At 40.4% G+C, this 25458-nt stretch overlaps 2 protein-coding genes and 1 non-coding gene across 3 annotated transcripts; 1 reads left to right on the forward strand and 2 right to left on the reverse strand.

Moving 5' to 3' along the window:
* The first annotated feature begins 2566 nt into the window (after positions 1–2566).
* Positions 2567–5810, forward strand: LOC110925220 (extensin-1-like). Its single transcript, XM_022169186.2, has 5 exons — positions 2567–2708; positions 3556–3603; positions 3725–3766; positions 3902–4635; positions 5319–5810. Exons 1-4 carry the CDS (start codon positions 2567–2569, stop codon positions 4576–4578), a joined length of 909 nt encoding a protein of 302 aa, XP_022024878.2. The 3' UTR covers positions 4579–4635; positions 5319–5810.
* Positions 5811–10169: 4359 nt separating this feature from the next.
* Positions 10170–10275, reverse strand: LOC118489518. Its single transcript, XR_004887538.1, has one exon. It is a non-coding gene; the product is annotated as a small nucleolar RNA R71 (small nucleolar RNA).
* Positions 10276–24043: 13768 nt separating this feature from the next.
* Positions 24044–24997, reverse strand: LOC110925219 (ATP-dependent DNA helicase PIF1-like). Its single transcript, XM_022169185.1, has 2 exons — positions 24820–24997; positions 24044–24687 (listed from the first exon to the last, which is right to left on the reverse strand). Exons 1-2 carry the CDS (start codon positions 24995–24997, stop codon positions 24044–24046), a joined length of 822 nt encoding a protein of 273 aa, XP_022024877.1.
* Between the last annotated feature and the right edge of the window lie 461 nt (positions 24998–25458).

Here is a 25458-nt window from a genome sequence, read left to right on the forward strand (position 1 = left end):
AGAAATTAAAAATGCGGTGTTTGAATGTGGTGATGATAAGGCTCCGGGTCCTAACGGCATTAACTTTCGTTTCATCAAGCGTTTCTGGAATTTCTTTGAAGATGATTTGGTTAGTATAATGGCTGATTTTCACTCCAACGGTATAATAAACACGGGGTGTGGCTCTTCTTTTATAGCGTTGATTCCCAAAGTTATTGACCCTATCGGGTTAAATGACTACCGACCGATCAGTTTGGTGGGAATAGTTAATAAGGTGATTTCGAAGATCCTGGCGAATAGGCTCAAAAGGGTGTTGGATGCGATCATTACCAAGTCTCAGTCTGCTTTCATTGGTGGCCGTTCCATACTGGACGGTCCTCTTATCGTCAATGAAATTCAGAATTGGTCCAAAAAGACGAGGAAAAAGGTTTTCTTTCTCAAGGTCGATTTTGAGAAAGCGTATGATAACATTAACTGGAATTTCGTGTTGGATGTGTTAGACCAGATGGGATTTCCTAGTAAGTGGTGCTCTTGGATTAAGGGTGTTTTGTCTTCAGCTAGGGCCTCGGTGTTGGTTAATGGATCCCCGACTTTCGAGTTCAAATGTCACAAAGGTATGCGTCAGGGCGATCCTATTTCTCCTTTCCTCTTTGTCATCGCCATGGAAGCTCTTTCTTGCATGGTGAATAAAGCCTGTAGTTTAGGGATTTTCAAGGGAGTTCCCCTCCCGAACGGGGGTCCGATCGTTTCTCATTTGTTTTATGCCGACGATGCGATTTTAATGGGAGACTGGGATATCGAGAATATCAAAAATTTGGTTAGAATTCTCAAATGCTTTCACGTGTGCTCGGGCCTCAGAATTAACTTAAATAAGTCGAATTTGGTGGGGGTGGGGGTGCAGCCGGTTGAGGTTGAAAGTATGGCGGATTTTGTTGGCTGCAAAGTGGATACGTTCCCGTTTAAATTTCTAGGCCTCCGTGTGGGGTCTAACATGAACCGGACGATAAATTGGCAACCAGTGGTTGATGTGTTTGAGAAGCGTCTTTCGCTCTGGAAGGCTTCGCTTCTTTCGATTGGAGGAAGAGTCGTTCTGATTCGCTCGGTGCTAGAAAGTCTCCCGTGCTATTATTTTTCTTTGTATCGAGCCCCCGTCAAGGTTATTAATGATCTGGAGGCTCTTATTAGAAAATTCCTTTGGGGAGGAAATTCGGAGGTGAAGAAAGTCCATTGGGTTGCTTGGAAAGGGTCGCTTCGCCGGTTAACATGGGCGGTTTGGGTCTTCAGCATCTTAAAGACATCAACACGGCTCTTTTGTCTAAATGGGGGTGGAGATTCAAGAATGACCAAGGCAGTTTGTGGGTTAAGGTTATTAATGCTCTTCATGACGGTAAGTCGGATTGGGATTTTCTTCCCGTAAAAAAGGGGTACGGTGGGGTTTGGAACAACATTGTCTCAGTCTTGAAACGTCCGTTGTTCGACAATATCCCGTTGCGGAATTTATGCAAGGGAGTGGTGGGGAAAGGGGACAGTATTCTTTTTTGGCTTGACCCGTGGCTTGATAATGTTCCTTTAAAAGAAAAATTCCCCGCTCTTTTCAAGTTGGAGGTGGTGAAGAATTGTAGTGTTTTAGATCGTCTCGGTGGCGAAGGCCTTTGGCTCTGGAGGCACGACCCGGACACCACCGAAGAGTTGGGTGAGTGGGAGTCGCTTAGGGCGGCTGTGGCGACGGTCTCGCTTTCGGCTGGTTCCGATAGGTGGAAATGGCTGGGTTCCGATTCGGTTGAGTTCTCGGTAGCGGCAGTGAAACGCTCCATCGTGTCCAGCCGCGACTTCAGCAATCGATACGTTACGAAGTGGAGTAAATGGGTTCCAAAGAAATGTAACATTTTCGCGTCGCGTGCGGAGATGAATAGGATTCCTACGGTGGAGGCTCTTGAAAAAAGAGGTATGGTTCTGATTGACGATGGGTGTAAATTCTGTAATGAAGGCCTGGATTCGGTGACTCACATTTTTACGGTTTGTCCCCTAGCCTTGGGTGTGTGGGAAAAGATTAGTTTTTGGTGTAGGATTCCGAGGTTTTTTATTTTTTCGTTTAGAGACCTGGTCGAGATTCATAAGTTCGGAATAAGAAGGTCGGTGGAGCGGAAAGCCATTCATGGTATCGTTCTCTCCGCGTGTTGGGTGCTTTGGAAGGCTAGAAACAACTTGAGGTTTAACGACAAAAAAAGTAGCATTGAAGAAGTGTTTAGTGAGATTATGGTAGTTAGTTTCTATTGGTTCAAATATAGAGTCAAGAATGGTAGTTTTGATTGGGGAGATTGGTGTAAATTTGTGAATATGTAAGTCTTGTTTTGTTTGTCCGTCCCGGTTTTCAGGTTCGGTTTTTTTAATGAAGTTAACCTTTCAAAAAAAAAAAAAAAATTATAGTGAGCAATCAATAGCATCTTAAATGCAGGCAACAAAGAATCAACAACCACATACCTCATTTGCTTTAATTTACTATATTACCATACCTCCATCTTTCTTTTTTGCTATATATATATGACTTAAATCATAACCATTCCCCACACCATTTCTTGACTCAAAAATGGGGACAACCAAAAACCTACAAACTTTTCTTTTATGGGTATTTGCTGCTGGTTTTTGTGCTGCTTCTTCAAGCTTTCAAGATGAGAAAAACATCTACTTTTACTATACTCCATACGCAGATGCTTCTCCTCCTTCCATTGGTATAAACTTTAACTTCTGAATGATGATATTTTATTCTTTGTGATTTTTTCTTATAGAATGTTATGCATTCTTTTGTTGATTCTTGATTTATGGGATTTGTTTGTAACGTAGTTTCTTAGGGTGAATACCTATTTGGAATAGGTAAACTCCCCATTCACCAAATCAGACAGTGACACGTCAATTCACCTAAATTGTTTACCTAATGCTCAAAAACGTTGGTGCTGGTTTACCTAATAGGGTTTAGGTAAACTATTTAAGAAAAAAAGAAAAATGTGTGATTAGTTGAGAAGAAATCGACCCCACCACACATCCATCTCTCTCCCCTTTCCCTCCCTCTCACCGAGTCGGTGAAGGTTCAATTCGGTAAAGTTGCTCGGTAAAAGGTTTAGAAAGTTTAGAGATTTTGTGTGATGAATTTTATGAAAGTGGTTTCTGTAACATTTTAATGTACCCTTTTGCTATATTATTGATTTGTGGAATTTGTTTGCTGTTTCTTATCAAAATCCACCGCCTGCTCATGCAAATGATCCACCAGTTGGTACGTAAAAGTTTAAAGATTTTGACTGATGAGTCTAGTAAAATTAAAATTCTTTTTTCTTTCGTATTTTAGCAAAAATATAAGTGTTTCTAAGAGGTTTTTGGATTTTGTTTCTAGTGATATTAACGTGGCAAGTGAACATTTTTGAATATGTTCACATTGCAAAACTAAACCAAAAAGTTCACAAATTTTTAGTGATGATTTTGTTTTGGCTTTTTTTTTTTTTTTTTTTTTTTTTTTTTTTTTTTTGGTAAGACCTTAATTTGGCATTTTTCTAATACCTGATTTATATTTTTGTTTGTTTGTAGTTCCTTACCAAAATGCACCACCAGCTCATGTAAATGATCCACCCGCAGGTGTGTGTGTGTGTGAACGTGTGTTTATTTGTTTGTAAAATCTGACATACGTTTTTTTATGATTCTTTAATTTATGGTTTTTTTATTTATTATTTTTTATTTTTGTAACGTCTGTTTGTAGTTTCAAATCCACCGCCAGCTCATGCAGATAATCCTTCCCCGGGTAAAAGTTAATAAAATATTATGTCATAAATCTTGTAAAATTTGTGTGTTTTTTTAACAGTAGAGTATCCTATTTCTATCTACTCTTATACCTTGTTATTTTTTTTATTATTGATTTACGGTGGTTTGTTTGCAGTTTCATACCAAAATCCACCGCCGGATCAATCAAACAACCCACCGTTAGGCGGCGGCAACACACCACCGGTTGATCATACACCACCTCACCACCACCACCATGAAGACAAACCACCAACTAACTGTGGAACACCACCACCACCATCACCATCACCACCACCACCATCACCACCATTATCACCATCACCACCACCACCACCACCATCACCACCATCACCACCATCACCACCACCACCACCATCAACACCACCACCATCATCTAGTGCCTATGGTGACCCCACTCCACCACCTCCCAGCGGAGGAAATTCCCCTAGTGGCACTCCTCCATCACCAACCGGTTGCAAAGACCCGTCAAATTCTACTCTTGTTAGACCTGTAGCAGCACCCTCCCCAAGTGAGCATCACAACCGTTCCCCACCACCACAATCTGGATACCACTACTACCCCCCACCTTCTACAACCACCCCACCACCCTCTGGACATTATTATCCTCCACCTTCTACAACCACCCCACCGTCCACTCCTCCTACTGACTCTCCGTCCACCACTCCTTACTACATCACCCCACCGCCACACCCCAAGCACACCACTCCACCACCACACCCCAAGCGCACCACTCCATCGTCTCACCCCAGATCACCCACCACCCCACGGTCTACCCCCTCCTCCGCCTGGTGACGTGTTCCGATCACCTCCGTTTTTCCCAAATATACCATTCTTTGGTGGCACATGCGAGTAAGTCAATCATTATATCGTTTATAGTGTACAAACTCCTGTTATACACGGGCAGCTCAGTGAACCAAGGGCGTTATTGGTTTACTGGTCGGACCAGAGAAAGTGGCCTATAGCCCTCTCTAAAACTGATGAATGATGAAGCGATACGTTATTAAAAAAATTGAAATATAAATATATAATGATTTTTGAGATAAAATATAAATATACTAGTTTTTTTTGAGTTTTGAGGTCAAAAGAAAAAAAATAGAGTTTAAAATAGTAAATTAATGGTTTAATGATATTTTGGAAAAAAAAAAAAAAACAAAAAAGCATTAAAAAAAAGTTGAAATCCCACCGACCACCTCAATCCGGTTTTTGGTGTCGGTTCAAATGAAAACAGTTCAAATACAGATAGTCGGACTACTGGTGATTTGGGATCATACCTCTTCATTTTGAAAACACACAAAAAAAAAAAAAAAAAAAAAAAAAAATCATTGGTGAAATATCCATGTCTGTCTTGGCCTGGATGAGGTCCCTGAAAAACATACACATTTAAGTAGGTAATTTTTTTATAAAATTCAAATTATATCACGAGCCAAAATTTAAAACAATATTGGTACTTAAAAGGGACAAAATTTATTAATTTTACACCTGAAAGTGCAAAATCTAACCATATCCTATATTATGAATCATTACACATACAGTTTCTGGAGGACACACCCAAACTTGATCCCAGATCTATGCAACTGGTGGCGTAGCACATTCGGCCCACTCTTGGGGCTAGGCAGCATTCCCGGGTTCGGCTCAGACATGAGCTTTCAGAACGCACTTTCAAACACCAGAACCGATGGCATTGGTGCACTTTACCGTGAAGGAACCGCTTCTTTGCTCAACTCTATGGTAAACCCGAACTTCCCGTTCGCAACCAACGATGTGGTAGAAAGTTTCGTGGCTGCACTAGTCTCGAATCAGGCGGCAGCGGCCCAAGCTCACCTTTTCAAGCTAGCCAATGAGGGTCAACTCCAGCCAAGAGTGTAGTTACCAACTGCATTGATCTTTGTCTATTTCATATAAACTTTTATTTATTGTTTGTAGTGGGATATTTTTGATAATTAGCCGCTACGATATATGATGTTCTGCACCATGTATGTTTACATGGATTATCAGAAGTTTTGGATAAAATGATGAATTTATGAGATTATGACTGTTGTTGACCATGGTCAAAGTATTTATGAAAGTAATGTGAAGTAACAGAAGTGGAGTTTAAAGGCATTAAAGAAGGGTTGGTTATAGCATACGTACTAGTACTTTAGCAAGTAAATGCTTTGGTACTCACTTTTGAAGCAACAAATTAACTCATGTACCCAATGATCTAAAATGGCTGGCATAAAATTCAAATATTGGGACACTTTTTGTTCTTAACCTCTTGGATTAGTAACTCGATGTCGGGTTTCCACGCATCTGGGAGAGCCAAGGGGCTGGCAGCGGTCGAGTAGTCAACCTTGGTCACAGCGCTCGGTGTTACGGTGGTTGGCACGTCGTTCCTTGCCGTTAAAAAAAAAGTAACTAACTCAATGTGTGTAACACATTAAAAAAACATTAATGTCCCACATTTCATCCACCCACGATCATAGAGATTACCAGAATTAAAATTGAAATTTTAAACTCTTAATAAGTAGCAGAGTTCAGTACCAACTCTGTTCAAACTTCAAACCCTAAACCCATGGAATCTCACATTATTTATCCTTTTCGAAAGCAATTTGTTCATTCATATTTCAACAATTATAAATCAACAAAACAAATATTCGACAGATCTGCAAGCAGTTCTTTTAGTCGTTTTATTGAACCTGAAATGTAACTCATATGTTAAAAAATACAATATGAATGAATTTGGCCCATTTCCTGTTTAGTTAGTCATTTAAGCTTAACCAATTTGGCCAATCAAAAATAAATTTAACCCGAATCAATTTGCTTATAAACGGTTAAAATGGGTTGCGGTTTGACCTATTATTTTTTCTTTTTGATTTTTTTATTCTAACTTTTGAACATGTCAAGAGGTCGACCTGTTTAATAAAATGGGTTAAACGTGTTGACCCAAATACAATACGTTTAATTAACAGGATTAAGCTTGTCAACCAAAATATGACATGTTTATTAAATGGTTAATCACACATTCACACATAAAGATCATTCATACTTACTCCTTACTCCTTTCATGCAGCTGAGGCTGCTTCAATTTTTTCAAGCTAGCTCACAATCTCACTTTTAGCACATATTATCCAATCTTTCATGCAGCAACTGCAAAAACACAAGAATGATACAAGTACGTGACAATGTAAACTCCTATAAAACATGTTAAAATATAGTTGTCCAAAACTTTTCAGAATCAGAGAAACCTCCTCCTCACTTGGTGGTTCAAGAATTTATTAAGGAGAAAAGAAAAGTTCAATTTTTCTAGCCAAATACAACAAGGGTGTTAGTATTATAAAATACACATCAATAATCATAAGTGTTGGTATTCGAACTTGCAAATCACAGGTTTGAAAATAAAATAACTGAGAATCAAAGAATAATAAACTTGCTTGTATTGAATGAAAAGTGATGATTACAATTGACATACTTGAACCCTATATATACTATACGAATAGATGCGATTGTAAAGACGTATCTCTTCACGAACGGTTGCGACTCTTGAACTTGTGGTTGAGATTGATCTTGAAGAGGTGCCTTGAAGAATCACGTCCCTTTTGTCTGTTCCCGTTGCCGCCAATCTGAAGGGGTGCGACCAGAGAGATGTCGATCCCTTTAGTTTGTAGGTTTCAAACTTTCATCTTGTCGCTTCCGGTCCTCGTACTTTCTAACTAATCTAATTACAACATTGACGGGTGGTCCGTAGGACAACCCTTAAAAGGCTTAAACTTAACGCACATTCTACATTTTATCCGGTTATTCGCGTGAATTAGGTAATCACAAGTTAATGGTGGTGCAGGTGTTAAAGTGTACAAGATGCAGCTTTTAGAGGGCTTGAAGGGTGCTAGAGGCTGGTGTGATCGAAATGTGTGGGAACCAAAGGGAAACAAAGGAAACGAGAGCAAAAAGTCATTCAAGGCCGTAACCTACGGCCTCTGCCGTAGGCTACGGCACCCAAAGAAGTGCCAAATTGTCCGCCGTAAGACAGGAGCAAAGCGGCGTAAAGGTTCACTGCTCACCGTAAGCTACGGCCTCCTGCCGTACCTTACGGTGCTGATGGAAGGAGTATTGTTCGCTGGGTGGCGTAAGCTACGGCAGGCGCCGTAGCTTACGGCGCCGATTGTTCCAAATTGGTAACTCCTGCATTAATTGGCCGTTTTATGGAGCTTTAAGGGTCCTCATCATGGGTCTTCGGTTACACCTGAATGGAACACGACTTGGGAGCATAAATTAGAGTCTTGAAGGCTTGGGAACACATCTTTTGCATAATCTTTTCACTAGAATCATTTGGGGAACAATCTTGGCACTAAATTCTGGTCTTGTCTTTGTTGGTGGAACTTGTGAACATTGTTATTTCTATTTTGTCATGATGTGTGTTAAAGCCATGAGTGGCTAGGTACTTTAATGACTATCTTGTGGTGAAGGTTTGTTTAGACTTTTGTGTTCTTATTTGCATTTCTAGAATATCAATCTCTTTTCATTTAAATTGATTGTTATGGTGTGTAATCGATTGTTAGTAACAGGTTGATTCTTATTTTAAACTAATTAGAAACCATACGTTCTTGGTGCCGTTGGCAATCGGGATATCATGGGTATAGTTAGGTTTGGGTAAGGGTTGATTGATCATCGGGTGATAACCTCACGTTCTCGGAATCTGAGTACTTCGTCCCCTTTCATCACTGCAATTGTTTATGCATGAACTATGTCTATGTAGTTCTTTCTAGTTAAATGATTAACACAAAAGTTGAAGCAAACCGGATACACAAGATAGTCGTTTATTTCTCAATTGTTTACAACTTCAAGTTTCATTTCGCAAATTAGTTAATTAATCTTAGTTTTTAAAACCAATCAAATCAAAACAACTCGTGAATTTTATTTTTCTTGCAATTAGTTTAATTTTAGTTAACTTAGATAACTTTCAAATAACACATTTTCCACAAACTCTCTGTGTTCGATACCCGCTTACCACTATTTACATAGTTGTTTTTGGGATTAAATTTGCGTGACCACGACATCACGTCAAATTTTGGCGCCGCTGCCGGGGAGTAGTGCGCAACGTGTGTTATTTTTGTTTTTGCTTTAAGTTTGTTATTTTTCTGGTTTACGCGAGGTGTGTTAGTGTGCAGGTATTTACAGGTGCATGCGTACTAGGAGCTCTCACAAGCTATCACCATTGGCGTTTGATCCGGAAATCGAGCGAACTTTGCGAGCAAACAGAATTTTGCTAAGGGAAAATACAATCAATAGTTCACCAACAACACCAGTTACACCAATTCGATACATGGATCCACCACCACCACCACCCACTACGGGTGAATTTACCTCATCATTCATACCAACATCCACTCAACCTTCACCTAACACTACCATTCCACCAAATACTACCGAACCCACCATACCTCAACAGGTTACACCAACCAACACCACACAGCCCATTACTACCCAAGAAGAACCAACCGTCACCTTTAACCCTTCCACTACTATACCACCATTATCCCATTTTTTCCCGGGTGCGGGTCCATCATATTCGAGCCATACTATGGCACCAATTTCGTCTATTGTCCATGCTACACCGTATCGACCACCAAATCAATCGGGTTTCCAATACTCGACTATTCCATTTGGGCAATCATCGGGAATTCAAGGAGATGGGTATGATGAAGGTTATGAGGAATTTGAAGGTTTTGATGAAGAAGGATACGGTTATGGGGGTGATGGAGAGCAAGGGGAGTACGGTTATACGCAAGGCCAAGTACAAGTGATTCCAAATGTTGGTGGGGTTCAACAACAACTTATACCTCAACATATTAGGCCAAGGCCACAAGGGCCGCAAATGCAACGTCCGGTTCCTTTGCAACAAGTTCGACCACAACAGGTGCAACCGCAAATTCAAAAGCCAATTCAACAACCAATCGTACCACAAGGGCCCATGCAAAGGCCAATGGGTCAAGTTCGTCCAAGAGGTCGATTTGGTGTGCCAAGGAGGCATCTTAGGGAAAATGCAAGGGGAATTGAAGCACATTTTAGACCGGTGATAACGCACAATCCTTCACCGGTGGTTATTCCTCATAACAACCAAGGGAGAACTTTTGAAGTAAGAACCAATTCGTTACAAAGTTTGCCGAAATATAAGGGGCTAGCAACGGAGGAGCCTTATTTCCATTTGGAAGCCTATGACTCAATTTGCAATACTCTTGGGAGTCAAGGTTTTTCGGCCGATGATATCAAGTTGGTACTATTTCAATTTTCTTTGGAGGACAAGGCAAAGAAGTGGTTCTACACTTTGCCTTCAGCATCTATTTATACTTGGGCGGAGATGCAACAAACATTCTTAGACGAATTCTATACCGCCCAAAAGACCAATGATGCGAGAAAAGGATTGAGAAGCTTTCAACAACAACAAGGCGAAATGTTCCATGAAGCATTCGAGCGTTTGAACATGATGATTAAAAATTGTCCACACCATGGGATTGAGCTTTGGGAGTTAATGAACGCTTTTCATGAAGGGTTGTGTGCCGAAGATGCACGAGATTTGATGTCCATCACAAATGGAACTTTTGGCACAAATTATGAGCATGAGGATTGGGAATTTTTGGAACAAATGGCGATCACCTCAAAGAGAAAGGCTCAAGCTTCAAGGAGAGCACGACCGGCCGTTACTCGAACACAAGTGCACACGGTTGATGATGGTAATATACAAACTTCTAATCAAATTTATGACGTTTGTGCATTGTGTAATGAAATAGGTCATGCGGCGGAAAATTGCCAAGGAATGGTTGAAGGGCAATTTGAAGAAGTTCATGCCATTCAAGGTCAAGGAGGGGGTGGTAGAAATTACAACATGAATTCTAACACTTATCACCCCGGGTTGAGAAATCATCCGAATTTTCGTTATGGGAACCCTTCGAATCAATCAAACCCGAACTTTCAAGGTAGCCAAGGGAATTATGGTTCGCGCCAACCTTACAATAATCAAGGTGGATATAGAGGTGGGAACAACCAAGGATACCAAAGGCAATACCAAGCGGGTCAAGAAAAAGGGGGGTCTTCGGGTGGAAATGAAATGATGGAAATGTTGAAGAGTATGCAAGCGGAGATGCAAAAGAGGAACCAAATGGATGACGCACGCATACAAAAGGATGAGGCGCGAGACAAAGCAATCCAAACTTTGACCACTCAAATGGGTCAACTTGCAACCGAAGTGTCCGAATTGAAGAAGGGTAAAGGTCAATTACCAAGCGACACTAAGGTAAATCCATCTCACGGTACGTCAAGAGGTAACAATGTTAATATTCATCATGTGAGTGTTTTGAGAAGTGGGAAAGAGTATAAAACCAATCCTTCACCGGATTTGGTTGAAGGGGTGGTTGAGGATATAACGGGTCAAGAAAGTGAGGAAGAAAACGAACCACCCATTGTTTCTTCTAAAAAACCCAATTTTGAAAAACCCGAAATTATTAAAGAAAAAGAAAAAGTAAATGAGGGTGAGGGGTCTAGTGAAGTACCGTTTCCTTCGGCTTTATTAGACCCGGGTAGAAAAAATTTTATTTCAAAACGGGGTCCTCAAAAAGAGGAAATGTGGGAGGTCTTCAAACAGGTTAAAATTAATCTTCCTTTGCTTGAAGCTATTAAACAGGTACCCGCTTACGCCAAATTTCTAAAGGAATTGTGTACTCAAAAGAGGCAACAAAAAGTGCCTAAATTGGTAGATTTGACGGAGCGGGTAAGTGCGGTATTGAAAGGTGACCTTCCTCCTAAGTTACAAGATCCGGGAACGCCTTTAATAAATATTCAAGTTGGAAATTTTCAAACTACGAGGGCATTATTGGATCTTGGAGTCGGAGTAAGTATCCTACCGGGGGGGTTATATGACCAATACGATTTTGGTCCATTGAAGCGGGTTGAGACAACGGTTGTATTAGCCGACTTGTCTCATAAACTTCCCCGGGGTATCATACGGGATGTTATAGTTAAAGTTGATGAATTTTATTATCCCGTTGATTTCCTTGTGCTAGATTACTCATCCGCGGACCCAATTCAACAACAAAATGTTATTTTGGGTCGGCCATTTTTGAACACCGCACATGCTATTATTGATTGTCGCTATGGCACAGTTGACATGACATTCGGTAATAGAAAAATGAGGTTGAATGTTTTTACTAACGGTACTAATGTGTATGGTGATGAGTGTTTCTTGGCAGATTTAATAGATGGCTATGACCCGAAGGTGTTCGAAGAAGAAATTTTGGGTTCTTGTGTTTGTGATATGTCTTTGCAGGTTCATACATGCGAGTTAGAGGTTGAAGAGAAGGAGCAAGAAGCTCTCGCGGTGAAGGAAGGAAGTCCACCATGGACTTACCAAACGGATACATTACCGGTGGAAATCGATTCGGGCACCAAGCCTTCTTTGGAAAGTCCACCAAGTGTGGAGTTGAAGGAGCTACCAAAGCACCTAAAGTATGCATTTTTGGGGGAAAATGATACCTTACCGGTAATCATTGCTTCCAACTTGGAGGTAGCTCAAGAGGAAGAATTGATGCGGGTGTTGAAGGCCCATAAGGCGGCAATTGGGTGGACGATAGCCGATTTAAAAGGCATTAGTCCATCAATTGTGATGCACAAGATTATTACAAGCGAGGATGCGAAGCCGACCCGTGAAACACAAAGAAGGTTAAATCCGAATTTGAGAGAGGTGGTGAAGAAAGAAGTCATCAAGTGGTTGGATGCGGGGATCATTTACCCCATTTCGGATAGTGCATGGGTAAGTCCGACACAGGTAGTGCCTAAAAACTCCGGCATCCAAGTAGTGAAAGATGAACAAGGTGAGCAAATCGCCACCCGCCCGGTAACCGGGTGGCGAGTGTGTATTGATTATCGCAAATTAAACGCGGCTACCTCAAAAGACCATTTCCCGTTACCCTTCATTGACCAAATAATTGAAAAACTTTCCGGTCAAAAATATTATTGCTTTTTGGATGGGTATTCGGGATATAACCAAATTGCTATTCACCCGGACGACCAACACAAAACCACGTTTACATGTCCATATGGTACATTTGCTTTTCGGCGAATGCCATTTGGATTATGTAACGCCCCCGCCACGTTCCAAAGATGTATGATGAGTATATTTTCGGACATGGTCGGGGAGTCTCTTGAAGTGTTTATGGACGATTTTTCCATTTTTGGTCCAAGTTTTGACTCTTGTCTTAATGAATTAGAAAAAGTTTTAAAAAGGTGCGTTGAGACAAACTTGGTACTAAGTTGGGAAAAGAGCCATTTTATGGTTCAAGAGGGTATTGTTTTGGGGCATGTCATTTCGGACCGGGGGATGGAGGTAGACAAAGCAAAGATTCGGGTAATTTCATCTTTACCCCCACCAAAGAATGTAAAGGGGGTGAGATCTTTTTTGGGACATGCGGGGTTCTACCGAAGGTTTATTAAAGGCTTTAGTGTAATCACAAAACCTTTATGTAACTTATTATTAAAAGATGTTCCATTTGATTTTACTGATGAATGTTTGCAAGCGTTTCATGTGTTGAAGGAACAGTTGGTGAAGGCTCCCATTTTGCAACCACCGGATTGGTCAAAGCCGTTCGAGATTATGTGTGATGCTAGTGATACAACTATTGGAGCGGTTTTGGGGCAAAGGGTAGATAAAAAGCCGGTGGTGATATACTATGCAAGCAAAACATTGTCCGAGGCGCAACTTAACTACACCACAACCGAGAAAGAATTATTAGCGGTGGTGTATGCCTTGGACAAGTTTCGATCTTATATTTGGGGAAGCAAGGTGATAGTGTATTCGGATCATAGCGCGGTCCGATATTTGATGGAAAAGAAGGATGCAAAGCCCCGGTTGATTCGTTGGGTGCTTTTACTACAAGAATTCGATCTTGAGATTCGGGACAAAAAGGGATGTGAAAATGTTGTTGCGGATCATTTGTCCCAAATCCCGTTGGAAGGTGTTGATGACCCAAGTGAAATCAATGAACGGTTTCCCGATGAGCACTTGTTAGCCGTCTCTACTTATGTTGCACCTTGGTATGCCCATTACGTTAATTATTTGGCTAAGGGTGCAATGCCAAATCATTGGACTAGGAAGAGACGACAACAATTTCTTAGTCAAGTGAAGCAATACATATGGGACGAACCCGACTTGTTCAAAATCGGGGCCGATCAAGTGATACGAAGATGTGTTCCCGAAACGGAAGTTCTAGAGATTTTGATTCATGCTCATTCATCGGCGTGTGGTGGGCATTTTAGTGGGAACAAGACGGGTTATCGGGTGTTATCTAGTGGGTTTTATTGGCCTACGATTTTCAAGGATTCTTGTGAGTATGCCCGGAATTGCATCAATTGTCAAAGAATGGGAAGTATTTCGAAACGTGATGAAATGCCGTTAAACCCGATTTTGGTAGTAGAAGTATTTGATGTTTGGGGAATTGACTTTATGGGTCCTTTCCCAAACTCAAATGGGTTTTTATACATTTTGGTGGCGGTCGATTACGTGTCGAAATGGATTGAAGCTATTGCCACAAGGACCAATGATCACTCCGTTGTATGTAAGTTTGTGCAATCTAATATTTTTGCTCGTTTTGGTGTGCCTAGGGTGATAATAAGTGATGGCGGGTCGCATTTCAAGAATTTCAATTTTGGGAAGTTACTCAAGAGATACAATGTGAACCACCGCGTTGCTACACCATACCACCCGCAAACGAGTGGTCAAGTCGAAGTTTCTAACCGGCAAATTAAAGAGATTTTAATGAAGACGGTGAGAACGGATCGGAAGGATTGGTCAAGCAAGCTTGACGATGCGTTGTGGGCCTACCGAACGGCTTACAAAACTCCACTTGATACCACTCCTTATCGGATGGTTTATGGGAAAGGATGTCACTTGCCTATGGAGTTGGCACACCGGGCGTATTGGGCAATTAAAACGGTAAACGCAAACTACGATGAAGCGGGTCGGGCGAGAAAGCTTCAATTGAATGAAATAGAGGAAATAAGAGATCAAGCCTATGAGTGTGCATCCGCATACAAAGACAAACTTAAAAAAGTTCATGATGCGAAGATCAAGAAAAAGAACTTTGAAGTGGGTCAGAAGGTGTGGCTGTATAATTCAAGGTTGAAATTGTTTGCGGGGAAACTAAAAAGCAAGTGGATGGGTCCTTACGTTGTCCGAAGAGTGGGAAGGTTCGGAGATGTTGATATTCAAGACGAACGAACAAACAAGCAACAAACGGTTAACGGGCATCGCCTCAAACCGTACTTGGAAGGGAATGATATCAACAACCTTGAGCTAGATAAAGTGGGCTACATTTTACGCCCAGTGGATGATGAAGAAACGTGAAAGAGGCCCAGGTTTGGTATTTGTAAATATTTAGTGTAGTTTACTGCGTTTTGAATAAGTCTCGTTTAAACCGGTGTTTGAAACAAGTGTGGGGAAATTTTCATGAATTTCCCGAACATAGTGTTGAGGACAACACGGGTTTTTAACGGGGGGTAGGGTAAAATTTATGTTTTTCTTAAAAATTATGAAAACTTATAAAAAAAAATATATATATATATATATATATATATAATTAAAACAAGTTTTTCCAGCCCCCCTGAGCCCAGTACTCGCCGTAAGCTACGGTGGGGGGGCCGTAGCTTACGGTGGCTATCAATCTTTTAGAACCTTACGGCGATAGGCTCCTGTCTTACGACAACCATAAATTCCCAGATATCACCGTACGCTACGGCGTGGTGCCGTAGCTTACGGCGCCGAGCGGAGTTGGGGGCTGGTGCCGTGTCGCTGTTTGTATGTAAAAAAAAAAAAAATATTATAAAATCCGAAAATTTATTAATAATAATAATAAAACAATTATCTAACCATCCCCAACCACACACTTCTCCCATTAATCCCCAACCACACCTTTCTTCTTCTTCTTCTCTTCTAACCTCTAAGAACTCTAAGAACCCTAACCTTCACACTTTCATAACTTTCTCAAAACAAGTCCGATTTCGGTGATTCTTGGGTCCATTTTGGGTGGAATTTCACAAGGAATTCAGATTTAGTATTGAATCTTGAAGATTCCTTAGTTTTCTGGGTCGAATTTCAAACCCTAGGTGCCGAAAATTTGGGTCTTTTTGTGGGTTTTTGTGTGAACTTCAAGCTTTAGTGATTCTCATCTTCTACAACACCAAGGTATGCAATTTTTGTCATTCTTTGAAGTACATTGAGGTTTGTAAGTTTCCATTATGTTTTTACTTACACACTTGCTTGTATGAGATAGAAGGTAGAACTTTGTAAACCATTGATTGTTATTAGTATAAATGTGTTGATGTTTTATGAAATTTTGTTGGAAAAATTCTGATTTTAGGAGACATCATGCCAAAATTTTGTTTGAGAAATAAAAATTTTGGGTTTTTGCACATTTATATCTATAACATGAAGCAAGTGTGGGGAAGATGGGATAAAGATAACTAACTTGAATTGTTTGTTTGGTTGTGAATGTGTGTAGGTATGGCGTCTAGGAAAGGAAAGGGAATTGCAAGTTCTTCCCAAGGGGATGCGGCACAACAGAAAAGGAGGAAATTGGCTCGGATTGGTGACCCGGATTCGGAGGAGGATGCACCGCCAAGGGGGCCAAAACCGGATTGGACATCCGGTTCATTATTAGACCAACCCGCGGAATGGAGAGAGGATCTTTTTCACGAACAAATGAACAAGTTAAAACAACGGGGAGAAGCGTTTATTTGTGAAAAAGAAATCCGGGAGGCGGATTTTGCCCCGTTTGGGATCATCGCCAAGTTTAACGCGTTGGGTTGGGGAGCGGCCACAAAATGCTATGATGGTGAGACGAAGAAAATGTATGACGCGCAGATTCAAGAGTGGGTGGCATCACTCGAATGTCCCCCATTCAAGGCTCCGAACAAGATGCGGTTAGTTGGGAAGTGTAATGGTGTAAAAGTGGAAATGTCATATGATTCTTTGCGCCGGGTGGCAAAGTTTGATGATGGGCCGGCCAATGAATATATCTACCCGAGTCTTAGGGATCTTTATCATGAGCCCGCGAAACATGAACAATGGCAAGCCATGCTTGATTACCTCTTCCTTCCGGGCACAACACATGGGAAGTTATATAGAAGAAATTTAAGGATGGAAGCGAAGTTGTTATTGACGTTGTGCATGTACAATGTCATGCCAAGGCGGGGTGACAAGATGGAGGTGCGGTTTCAAGAAGTACCAGTTTTGTATATGTTGATGAATGGGTCACCCAAGGTTCCTTTCCGATTTTTGGTACTAAACAACATTTGGTTGAGCAAGAATAGCGGGGAAAGGAAGATTATACCCCATTGCCGGTTGATTACGGCATTACTCAAGAAGTATGGGGCAATCAAAGGAGATGAAAGAGGTTCTTACAAGAGGTTTAGACCATTCGACCTTAAGAATCTTGGGTCGGATTGGACGTACACCGAATCGGATAGGTTTCATAAGTTGAAAACGGATGGTAGAAGGTGGAGAGCGTTAAAAGTAGACGCGAGACCGTTACGACCGGGGGAGGAAGAGGAGCCCGAGTCAACGGATGATGAAGTGAGCGGGGATGATGATTACCGCGAAGACACATTCACGGTAGATGCTCAAGTAAGAGGTGTTGGTCAAGCGGGGGTTCAAGGAGCCGGTGTACAATCTGGCTATGTGGGGAGTGCATTTGACTATGCACAACAAGCTTATGACTCGTATTGGGCCCATTCGGGGGATATGGGTCAAATCATTCAACAAAGGCGGCCACCCACATTCGGTGAATGGAGTGAACCAAACCAAGTGTTATTTGATCAACAAACTTTTTTGGGTGCTAGTGCGGAGAGGGCTATCAAAAGAAGCTATGATAGAAATGAGCAATGGAACCGTGCTAATAGATATGCCCATGAAGAAGAGGTGAATAACCGTTACTTGGATGATCGGCAAAGGCGCATGCACGATCAATGGCATGCGGGGCAACCGGTTGTGGGAGATCCACCCGTTGTGGACTACACCACACTTCCACCATATGATGGTAGTGTGTCATACCCCACCCCACCATTGCACCACTCTCAATGGGTGGATCCGCATGCTATGAGTTACCAACAAGCAAATCCAAGTAGTGATCAAGGAAGCAGTAGTGGCGGTGGAGCATTTGGTTTTGGTGAATGGACGGATGTGATGACATCCATCTTTGGGCCTCCACAGCCGAAGTATTACTAGCCAGGTCGTATTTCGCTCCTTTGTACATTTTTGTATATATGTTTATGTGTTTATGTTTATGTTGCGGTTGGGAGGTTGGGTGGTGTTTGTGTTAATATGTTTGTGGGTTGTGAGCGTTGGTGGTGTCTATAAAAAAAAAAAAAAATGGGTTTGAGAATATAAGCAATTGGGGATGTTCTTGTTGAAAGCGATCTTTCCCTCAAAACCATACATTGGGACAATGTATCCCAAGTGTGGGGATGGGGGAAATTTTTGAGAAATTCAAAAATTTTGCAAATCCAAGCGAAAGTGTAAAAATTTGAAAACTTGATATTGTTCCATTTGACACACCGACACCCATTTCAAATCTTTTCTTGGTGAGAATTGAGCCACGCATGATTGTTAGTGATATTTCCTTGTTTGAGTGGCGTTGTGTGTTGTGTGTTAATAGAACTTGTGTGTGAATACTTGTTAAATTCTAGAGTCAACATGCTTTTGAAGATGATAGGGGACTTCTAGGATGCCTCGTCTAGATGAGTGCGAATGTGGGATTTGGGGGGTTGGACCTCATTAATTATATATATGAGCATGGTTGCGAGAGGGGCGGGGGTTTGGACATTTAGTTGCCCATTTTGTGCTTAAAGCCTATCATTTGTTACCCCCTAGTTAGTTACCCAAAAATTTACCCGATTTGACCCGGTTTTATAGTATTAGTGGTTGTTTAGTAATTTGTGATTTAGTTGTTAAGAAAAAAAAAAAAAAGAGAAGAAAAAGCAATGAAAAAAAATATAAATAAAAAAAAAAAAGGGTGATGTTTAGTTGTTTGTATATAGTAGTTAAGTTTGATAGTTGTTCGTTTCATGGTGTAATAAAAGACCGGGTTAAATCCTTCGCTACTACATATATATTCCTTTTCCTACCCTTGCACCTAGCCCCATTACAACCCGTAAGTTTCTTTGATTCAAAAGCATGCTAGACATTGGTTAGGAGGCAACTTGATTTTCATACAAGCTTATTGTCGCACACACACATATACGCATTGAGTGGTTTAGCATAATTTGCTAATTTTTCTTGTCACCGAGAGTTTGTGAGGGGTGTGTCTTGTGGTTTGATAAAAAGCTAGTAAAAGGATGGCACTTTGGTTTGGTTTGCATGATTGGTCGCTTATGGTTAAAAACAGTTTTTGAAGTGGTTGCTTGGGACAAGCAACGGGTAAGTGTGGGGATGTGACGGGTGGTCCGTAGGACAACCCTTAAAAGGCTTAAACTTAACGCACATTCTACATTTTATCCGGTTATTCGCGTGAATTAGGTAATCACAAGTTAATGGTGGTGCAGGTGTTAAAGTGTACAAGATGCAGCTTTTAGAGGGCTTGAAGGGTGCTAGAGGCTGGTGTGATCGAAATGTGTGGGAACCAAAGGGAAACAAAGGAAACGAGAGCAAAAAGTCATTCAAGGCCGTAACCTACGGCCTCTGCCGTAGGCTACGGCACCCAAAGAAGTGCCAAATTGTCCGCCGTAAGACAGGAGCAAAGCGGCGTAAAGGTTCACTGCTCACCGTAAGCTACGGCCTCCTGCCGTACCTTACGGTGCTGATGGAAGGAGTATTGTTCGCTGGGTGGCGTAAGCTACGGCAGGCGCCGTAGCTTACGGCGCCGATTGTTCCAAATTGGTAACTCCTGCATTAATTGGCCGTTTTATGGAGCTTTAAGGGTCCTCATCATGGGTCTTCGGTTACACCTGAATGGAACACGACTTGGGAGCATAAATTAGAGTCTTGAAGGCTTGGGAACACATCTTTTGCATAATCTTTTCACTAGAATCATTTGGGGAACAATCTTGGCACTAAATTCTGGTCTTGTCTTTGTTGGTGGAACTTGTGAACATTGTTATTTCTATTTTGTCATGATGTGTGTTAAAGCCATGAGTGGCTAGGTACTTTAATGACTATCTTGTGGTGAAGGTTTGTTTAGACTTTTGTGTTCTTATTTGCATTTCTAGAATATCAATCTCTTTTCATTTAAATTGATTGTTATGGTGTGTAATCGATTGTTAGTAACAGGTTGATTCTTATTTTAAACTAATTAGAAACCATACGTTCTTGGTGCCGTTGGCAATCGGGATATCATGGGTATAGTTAGGTTTGGGTAAGGGTTGATTGATCATCGGGTGATAACCTCACGTTCTCGGAATCTGAGTACTTCGTCCCCTTTCATCACTGCAATTGTTTATGCATGAACTATGTCTATGTAGTTCTTTCTAGTTAAATGATTAACACAAAAGTTGAAGCAAACCGGATACACAAGATAGTCGTTTATTTCTCAATTGTTTACAACTTCAAGTTTCATTTCGCAAATTAGTTAATTAATCTTAGTTTTTAAAACCAATCAAATCAAAACAACTCGTGAATTTTATTTTTCTTGCAATTAGTTTAATTTTAGTTAACTTAGATAACTTTCAAATAACACATTTTCCACAAACTCCCTGTGTTCGATACCCGCTTACCACTATTTACATAGTTGTTTTTGGGATTAAATTTGCGTGACCACGACATCACGTCACGAACGGTTGCGACTCTTGAACTTGTGGTTGAGATTGATCTTGAAGAGGTGCCTTGAAGAATCACGTCCCTTTTGTCTGTTCCCGTTGCCGCCAATCTGAAGGGGTGCGACCAGAGAGATGTCGATCCCTTTAGTTTGTAGGTTTCAAACTTTCATCTTGTCGCTTCCGGTCCTCGTACTTTCTAACTAATCTAATTACAACATAAACCAACTATCTACTAATTACAGAACGACCCCTATACCTATATTTAGTTTAAAACATCAATACTCCCCCGTAAACTAAATATAGTTTAACAAAGGTCTTCAACTTGCTCGACTTGCAGTAGCATTGGCTTCTCTTCCAATGCGAGGTTGGTTTCTTGTTGCGTGTCTTTCTCCTTTTCCTTCCACTTGGTGCAATCTCTTGCAAAATGACCAAGTTCTCCACAATCATAACATCTGAACTTGCTCTTCTCTTGGTTTCTTGGACCCATATCTTTTCCACGTCCTCTTCCTGCTTTGAAAGATCCTTGTCCTTGACCTCTGCCATAGTTTTGAACACCACGGCCCTTTCCATGATGCAAACTTTCAAACTGATTATTTGTACTTGCCATCATGAGTCCTCCTTGATTATTATCTTCTTGCTTGTCTTGACTTTTGAGACGTTCTTCAAAAGCTATTATTCTTCCCACTGTTTCTTCAAATGACATTTTGTCTATTTTCGAATATTGTTCGATATTTGCCACGATGGGTAGGAACTTCTTCGGAACGGAGATGAGTAATTTCCTTACGAGTTTCTTGTCTTTGATAATGGTACCGAGAGTTTTAAATTTGGATTTTATACCACTCAACTTGCTTGCGAAACTACTTACTGTTTCGTTCTCATCCATCTTTAAAACTTCTAGTTCGCTCCTCAAAGTTTGTAGACGTGCTTTCTGAACCAGATCTGCTCCGAGATAACGAACTTTGATTGCATCCCATACTTCCTTTGCTTTTTCGTATTGCGCAACTTGCATCAAAACATCTTCCGGTAGTGTTTGGAAGATAATTGCTTTCGTTGTGTGCGCCTTCTTTTCGTTTATCCCTTCCGTTGAAACAACTGTTTCCCAAAGACTATATGCCTTCAAGATTGTTTCCATCATAACTGCCCATTGGGTGTAATTCGCCTCTTTCAATTTTGGGCATTGAAGAGATACATTCCCTTGCTCGTGGAGTGACGTTGATACATTTCCTTCTTTTTCTGTCATGCCTCCTTTCTTTCTTGCCTTGTTTTTCTTGCCTATCTTGCTTGTGATCGGATGATCCTTTTCTTTTGACCGTGTAGATCAAATTTCTTACTTAGTACTTGCGCCTGACCAACTTGCTAACCAGGTTCTTGCGTTTCTGACCGACTTGCTAATCAGATTTTTTTTGTGTACCCTGACCCACTTGCTAATCAGGTTCTGACCGACTTGCTGATCAGATTCTTGCTAACTTGCTGTTGCGAATTTGATCAAAACTATCCAACCAACTTGCTAATTGGACTTAATTTGATCGACCCGCTGTACTTGCTTTTTCTTGCTTTGACCAAGAATGGTTGTTTCTTGCTAGACTGAATCATGATGATTCGACGTGCTACTTGCTATTTTGAACCAAACGATCCGGAACTTGCTATTTGAACCAAGAATCGGTTTGACTTGCTAGAACCGATACGGGTTCGATTTCTTGCTATACGTATCGTTTATGATTCGAAAATTGACTTGCTTTATTTTAAAACATGCTAATGATCCCCTTTTCAATGTACAAAAAAACTTAATTTCTTTTTCTTTTGAACACTAGTTCCACCCACAATTATTTTCTTGCCTTTTAATTTCCTTTTTCTTTTTTTAAATAAGAACACAGGTGCGTGTATTTGCTTTTGAATTGATTTCAAACAAACAAAATTGCATTGATTATCCCCATGTTCTTTACTATTCCCAAGGCAAGAATAAAACAAATTCTTTATTGTGGTTCGATTAAGTCAAAAGAAAAAAACACACTTACGAAATCGAACACCGTCGCCCGGTTCTCTGATTCAATCGGCAAACCCAGATTATCGTTTCTTGCTCGTAATCTTGCACTGAGATTTTTCTTTCTTGCTTCCTGGATCGATTAACGTGGTGCTCTGATACCACAGTTGGTATTCGAACTTGCAAATCACAGGTTTGAATATAAAAGAATTGAGAATCAAAGAATAATAAACTTGCTTGTATTGAATGAAAAGTGATGATTACAATTGACATACTTGAACCCTATATATACTATATGAATAGATGCGATTGTAGAGACGTATCTCTTCATGAACGGTTGCGACTCTTGAACTTGTGGTTGAGATTGATCTTGAAGAGGTGCCTTGAAGAATCACGTCCCTTTTGTCTGTTCTTGTTGCCGCCAATCTGAAGGGGTGCGACCAGAGAGATGTCGATCCCTTTAGTTTGTAGGTTTCAAACTTTCATCTTGTCGCTTCCGGTCCTCGTACTTTCTAACTAATCTAATTACAACATAAACCAACTATCTACTAATTACAGAACGACCCCTATACCTATATTTAGTTTAAAACATCAATAATAAGAACCATGTAATATAATTCTTATCTATCGGTATCAGATGACCAATTCCAATCTTGCCTTTAGTTCAAGAGAAAGCTAAAAAGATGCATATATAAAACAAATGATTCAGTGTCTACGCATGCATTTCAAGAAAAAAAATAAACGCTGTAGCTATTCTTACCATAGGTATTGCAATACTTTCCAAAGCTTGATTGTAAAGAAGAACATCACCGAATTCATTGGATCTCTAACCATATCAGAGTCATAGTACACCGATGAGATTAATTGGGACTTATTTAAGTTAATTGTGTATACCTTTTGCCTAACTCCAAGATAGATATGCTTTCATCAAGCTTGCTAGTCATGACAGCAAACCAGATATATGAGCCCAATCGCTACAGATCTTTAGCCATATCCTCCTATCTTGAGATCTCCAAGAAAAAGAATGAACCTTCAGGACTTTCTGAAGAGCTAATTCCAAGTAATCAAAAGCAACACCTAATCAAACTTTAGTGAAAGAACGGGTGTCACATTCTATTTAATAAAATATAAATTCATTGATACAAAGAAGCAATAAGAAAAAGGTTTGAGTCACACCAACTTCTTTCAAAACATCTCCTCGGGATTTCCAGCTTCTATGGCTCCTTCAAACCATTCGTGGAGACCCGGAGCTTCTAGAACTTGCTACAACACAGCTTCAACAGGCAACTGCAATCCAAATAACTTCATCGTATGCCTTAAAAAATCGAGCCTCATCAGGCATGTACTTGAAGATAATGTTATTAACAACATGTGTTCTCAGGATAGGCTTAATGCAGAGCAAGTATCAGATGCTTTCAAAAAGTTGTATTGCTTTCCAAGAAATGTAACAACAGTTCCTCCATTATACCCAACAGACATTGCCAGGTTGACAGAAGTCTAGTATCATCATAGATTTTGTAAAACTTCTTTGTAAACCGCATTAGTAGTGGTTGTACATACTCGTTTCTCTTTATCACAAATCAAAATTTTCAACCCCTTCCTACTTTTTACTCTAGATACAGCAACATAGAGCTGGCCATGACTAAACACTGGACGTGGAAGATATAAACCAACACGCTCCAATGATTGTCCTTGACTTTTATTTATTGTCATAGCAAAACACAGTGAAAGTGGGAATTGTCTTCGAGAAATCTTCACTGGTATTCTTTTATTGGAAGGTGTCACCTTCAGTCTTGATATCAAAGTATGATGACCTATATTAGTCCCTGTGATAATTTTTGCTTCAATCACAACTTTTTCGAGCCTCGTGACTTGTAAACGTGTACCATTACACAATCCATTTGCCTGATCAATGTTTCTGAGTAACATGACTGGAGCACCAAGTTTCAGTACTAATTTATGGTTAGGTAAACCAGATAAACGAAGATTGTTTAACACATCAGGAGGAAACAATACCATATTAAGCTCTGATTCTTCCTCCGATTGACATGAACTATCTGAACTAAAATAAACCTTTTCTTCACCAGGCAGACTCTCTAACAACTCTTTATTTATTGAATCCACTACTTCATTAGTTGGAGCAAGAATCGCTCTTTGTTAGAAATACGTTAAATCCCACAAAAACTTATTCATGTCCGAATATATAAATGAAATGAGAGAAGAAATAGGATTGACTTGGTCATGAATAAGTAAATCATCTGGTATTTCAATATTAATCTCACCATCATTTTCTTCACCAAGCAGACCATCACGAAGCTTTAAAATCCATTTTCCAAATTCCTTTATTTCTTTCAAATCTGCTTCTTGACAACCAACTCTTAATCTCATATTCTCAGTTAGCTTTAGTACTTGACAGTGCCGCCATATATATGAAGAATTCAAAGAAGCATTGACTATCATTGTTCTGGTACCTTTAGGGATGACCGGAAGAATTTGTCTAAAATCACCACCAAATAGAATTACCTTTCCCCCAAACGGCTTGGATTACATGCTCGGTTGACTGGAATGTGATATGTCTCTCATTGTTCTATCAAGAGCCTCGAAACAATGCTTGTGAGTCATAGGTGCTTCATCCCAAATAATCAATGTTGCTCTTTTAACTAAATCACCTAACTCAATATTAGGCTCTATCGAACATATTGAATTCTCATTAATGTTGATTGGAATTACAAACCTTGAATGAGCAGTTCTACCACCATCCAGCAAAAGTGAAGCAATTCCACTGGATGCAACATTCAATACAACTTCACCTTTTGATCGTAATGCAGCTGAGAATGTCTTCCAAAGGAATGTCTTTCCAGTTCCACCATAACCATATACAAAAAACACACCTCCATCACCTTTTTCAATCGCTTCCATAA

Source organism: Helianthus annuus, chromosome 17 (genome assembly GCF_002127325.2).
Source record: "Helianthus annuus cultivar XRQ/B chromosome 17, HanXRQr2.0-SUNRISE, whole genome shotgun sequence".
Taxonomy (NCBI): domain Eukaryota; kingdom Viridiplantae; phylum Streptophyta; class Magnoliopsida; order Asterales; family Asteraceae; genus Helianthus; species Helianthus annuus.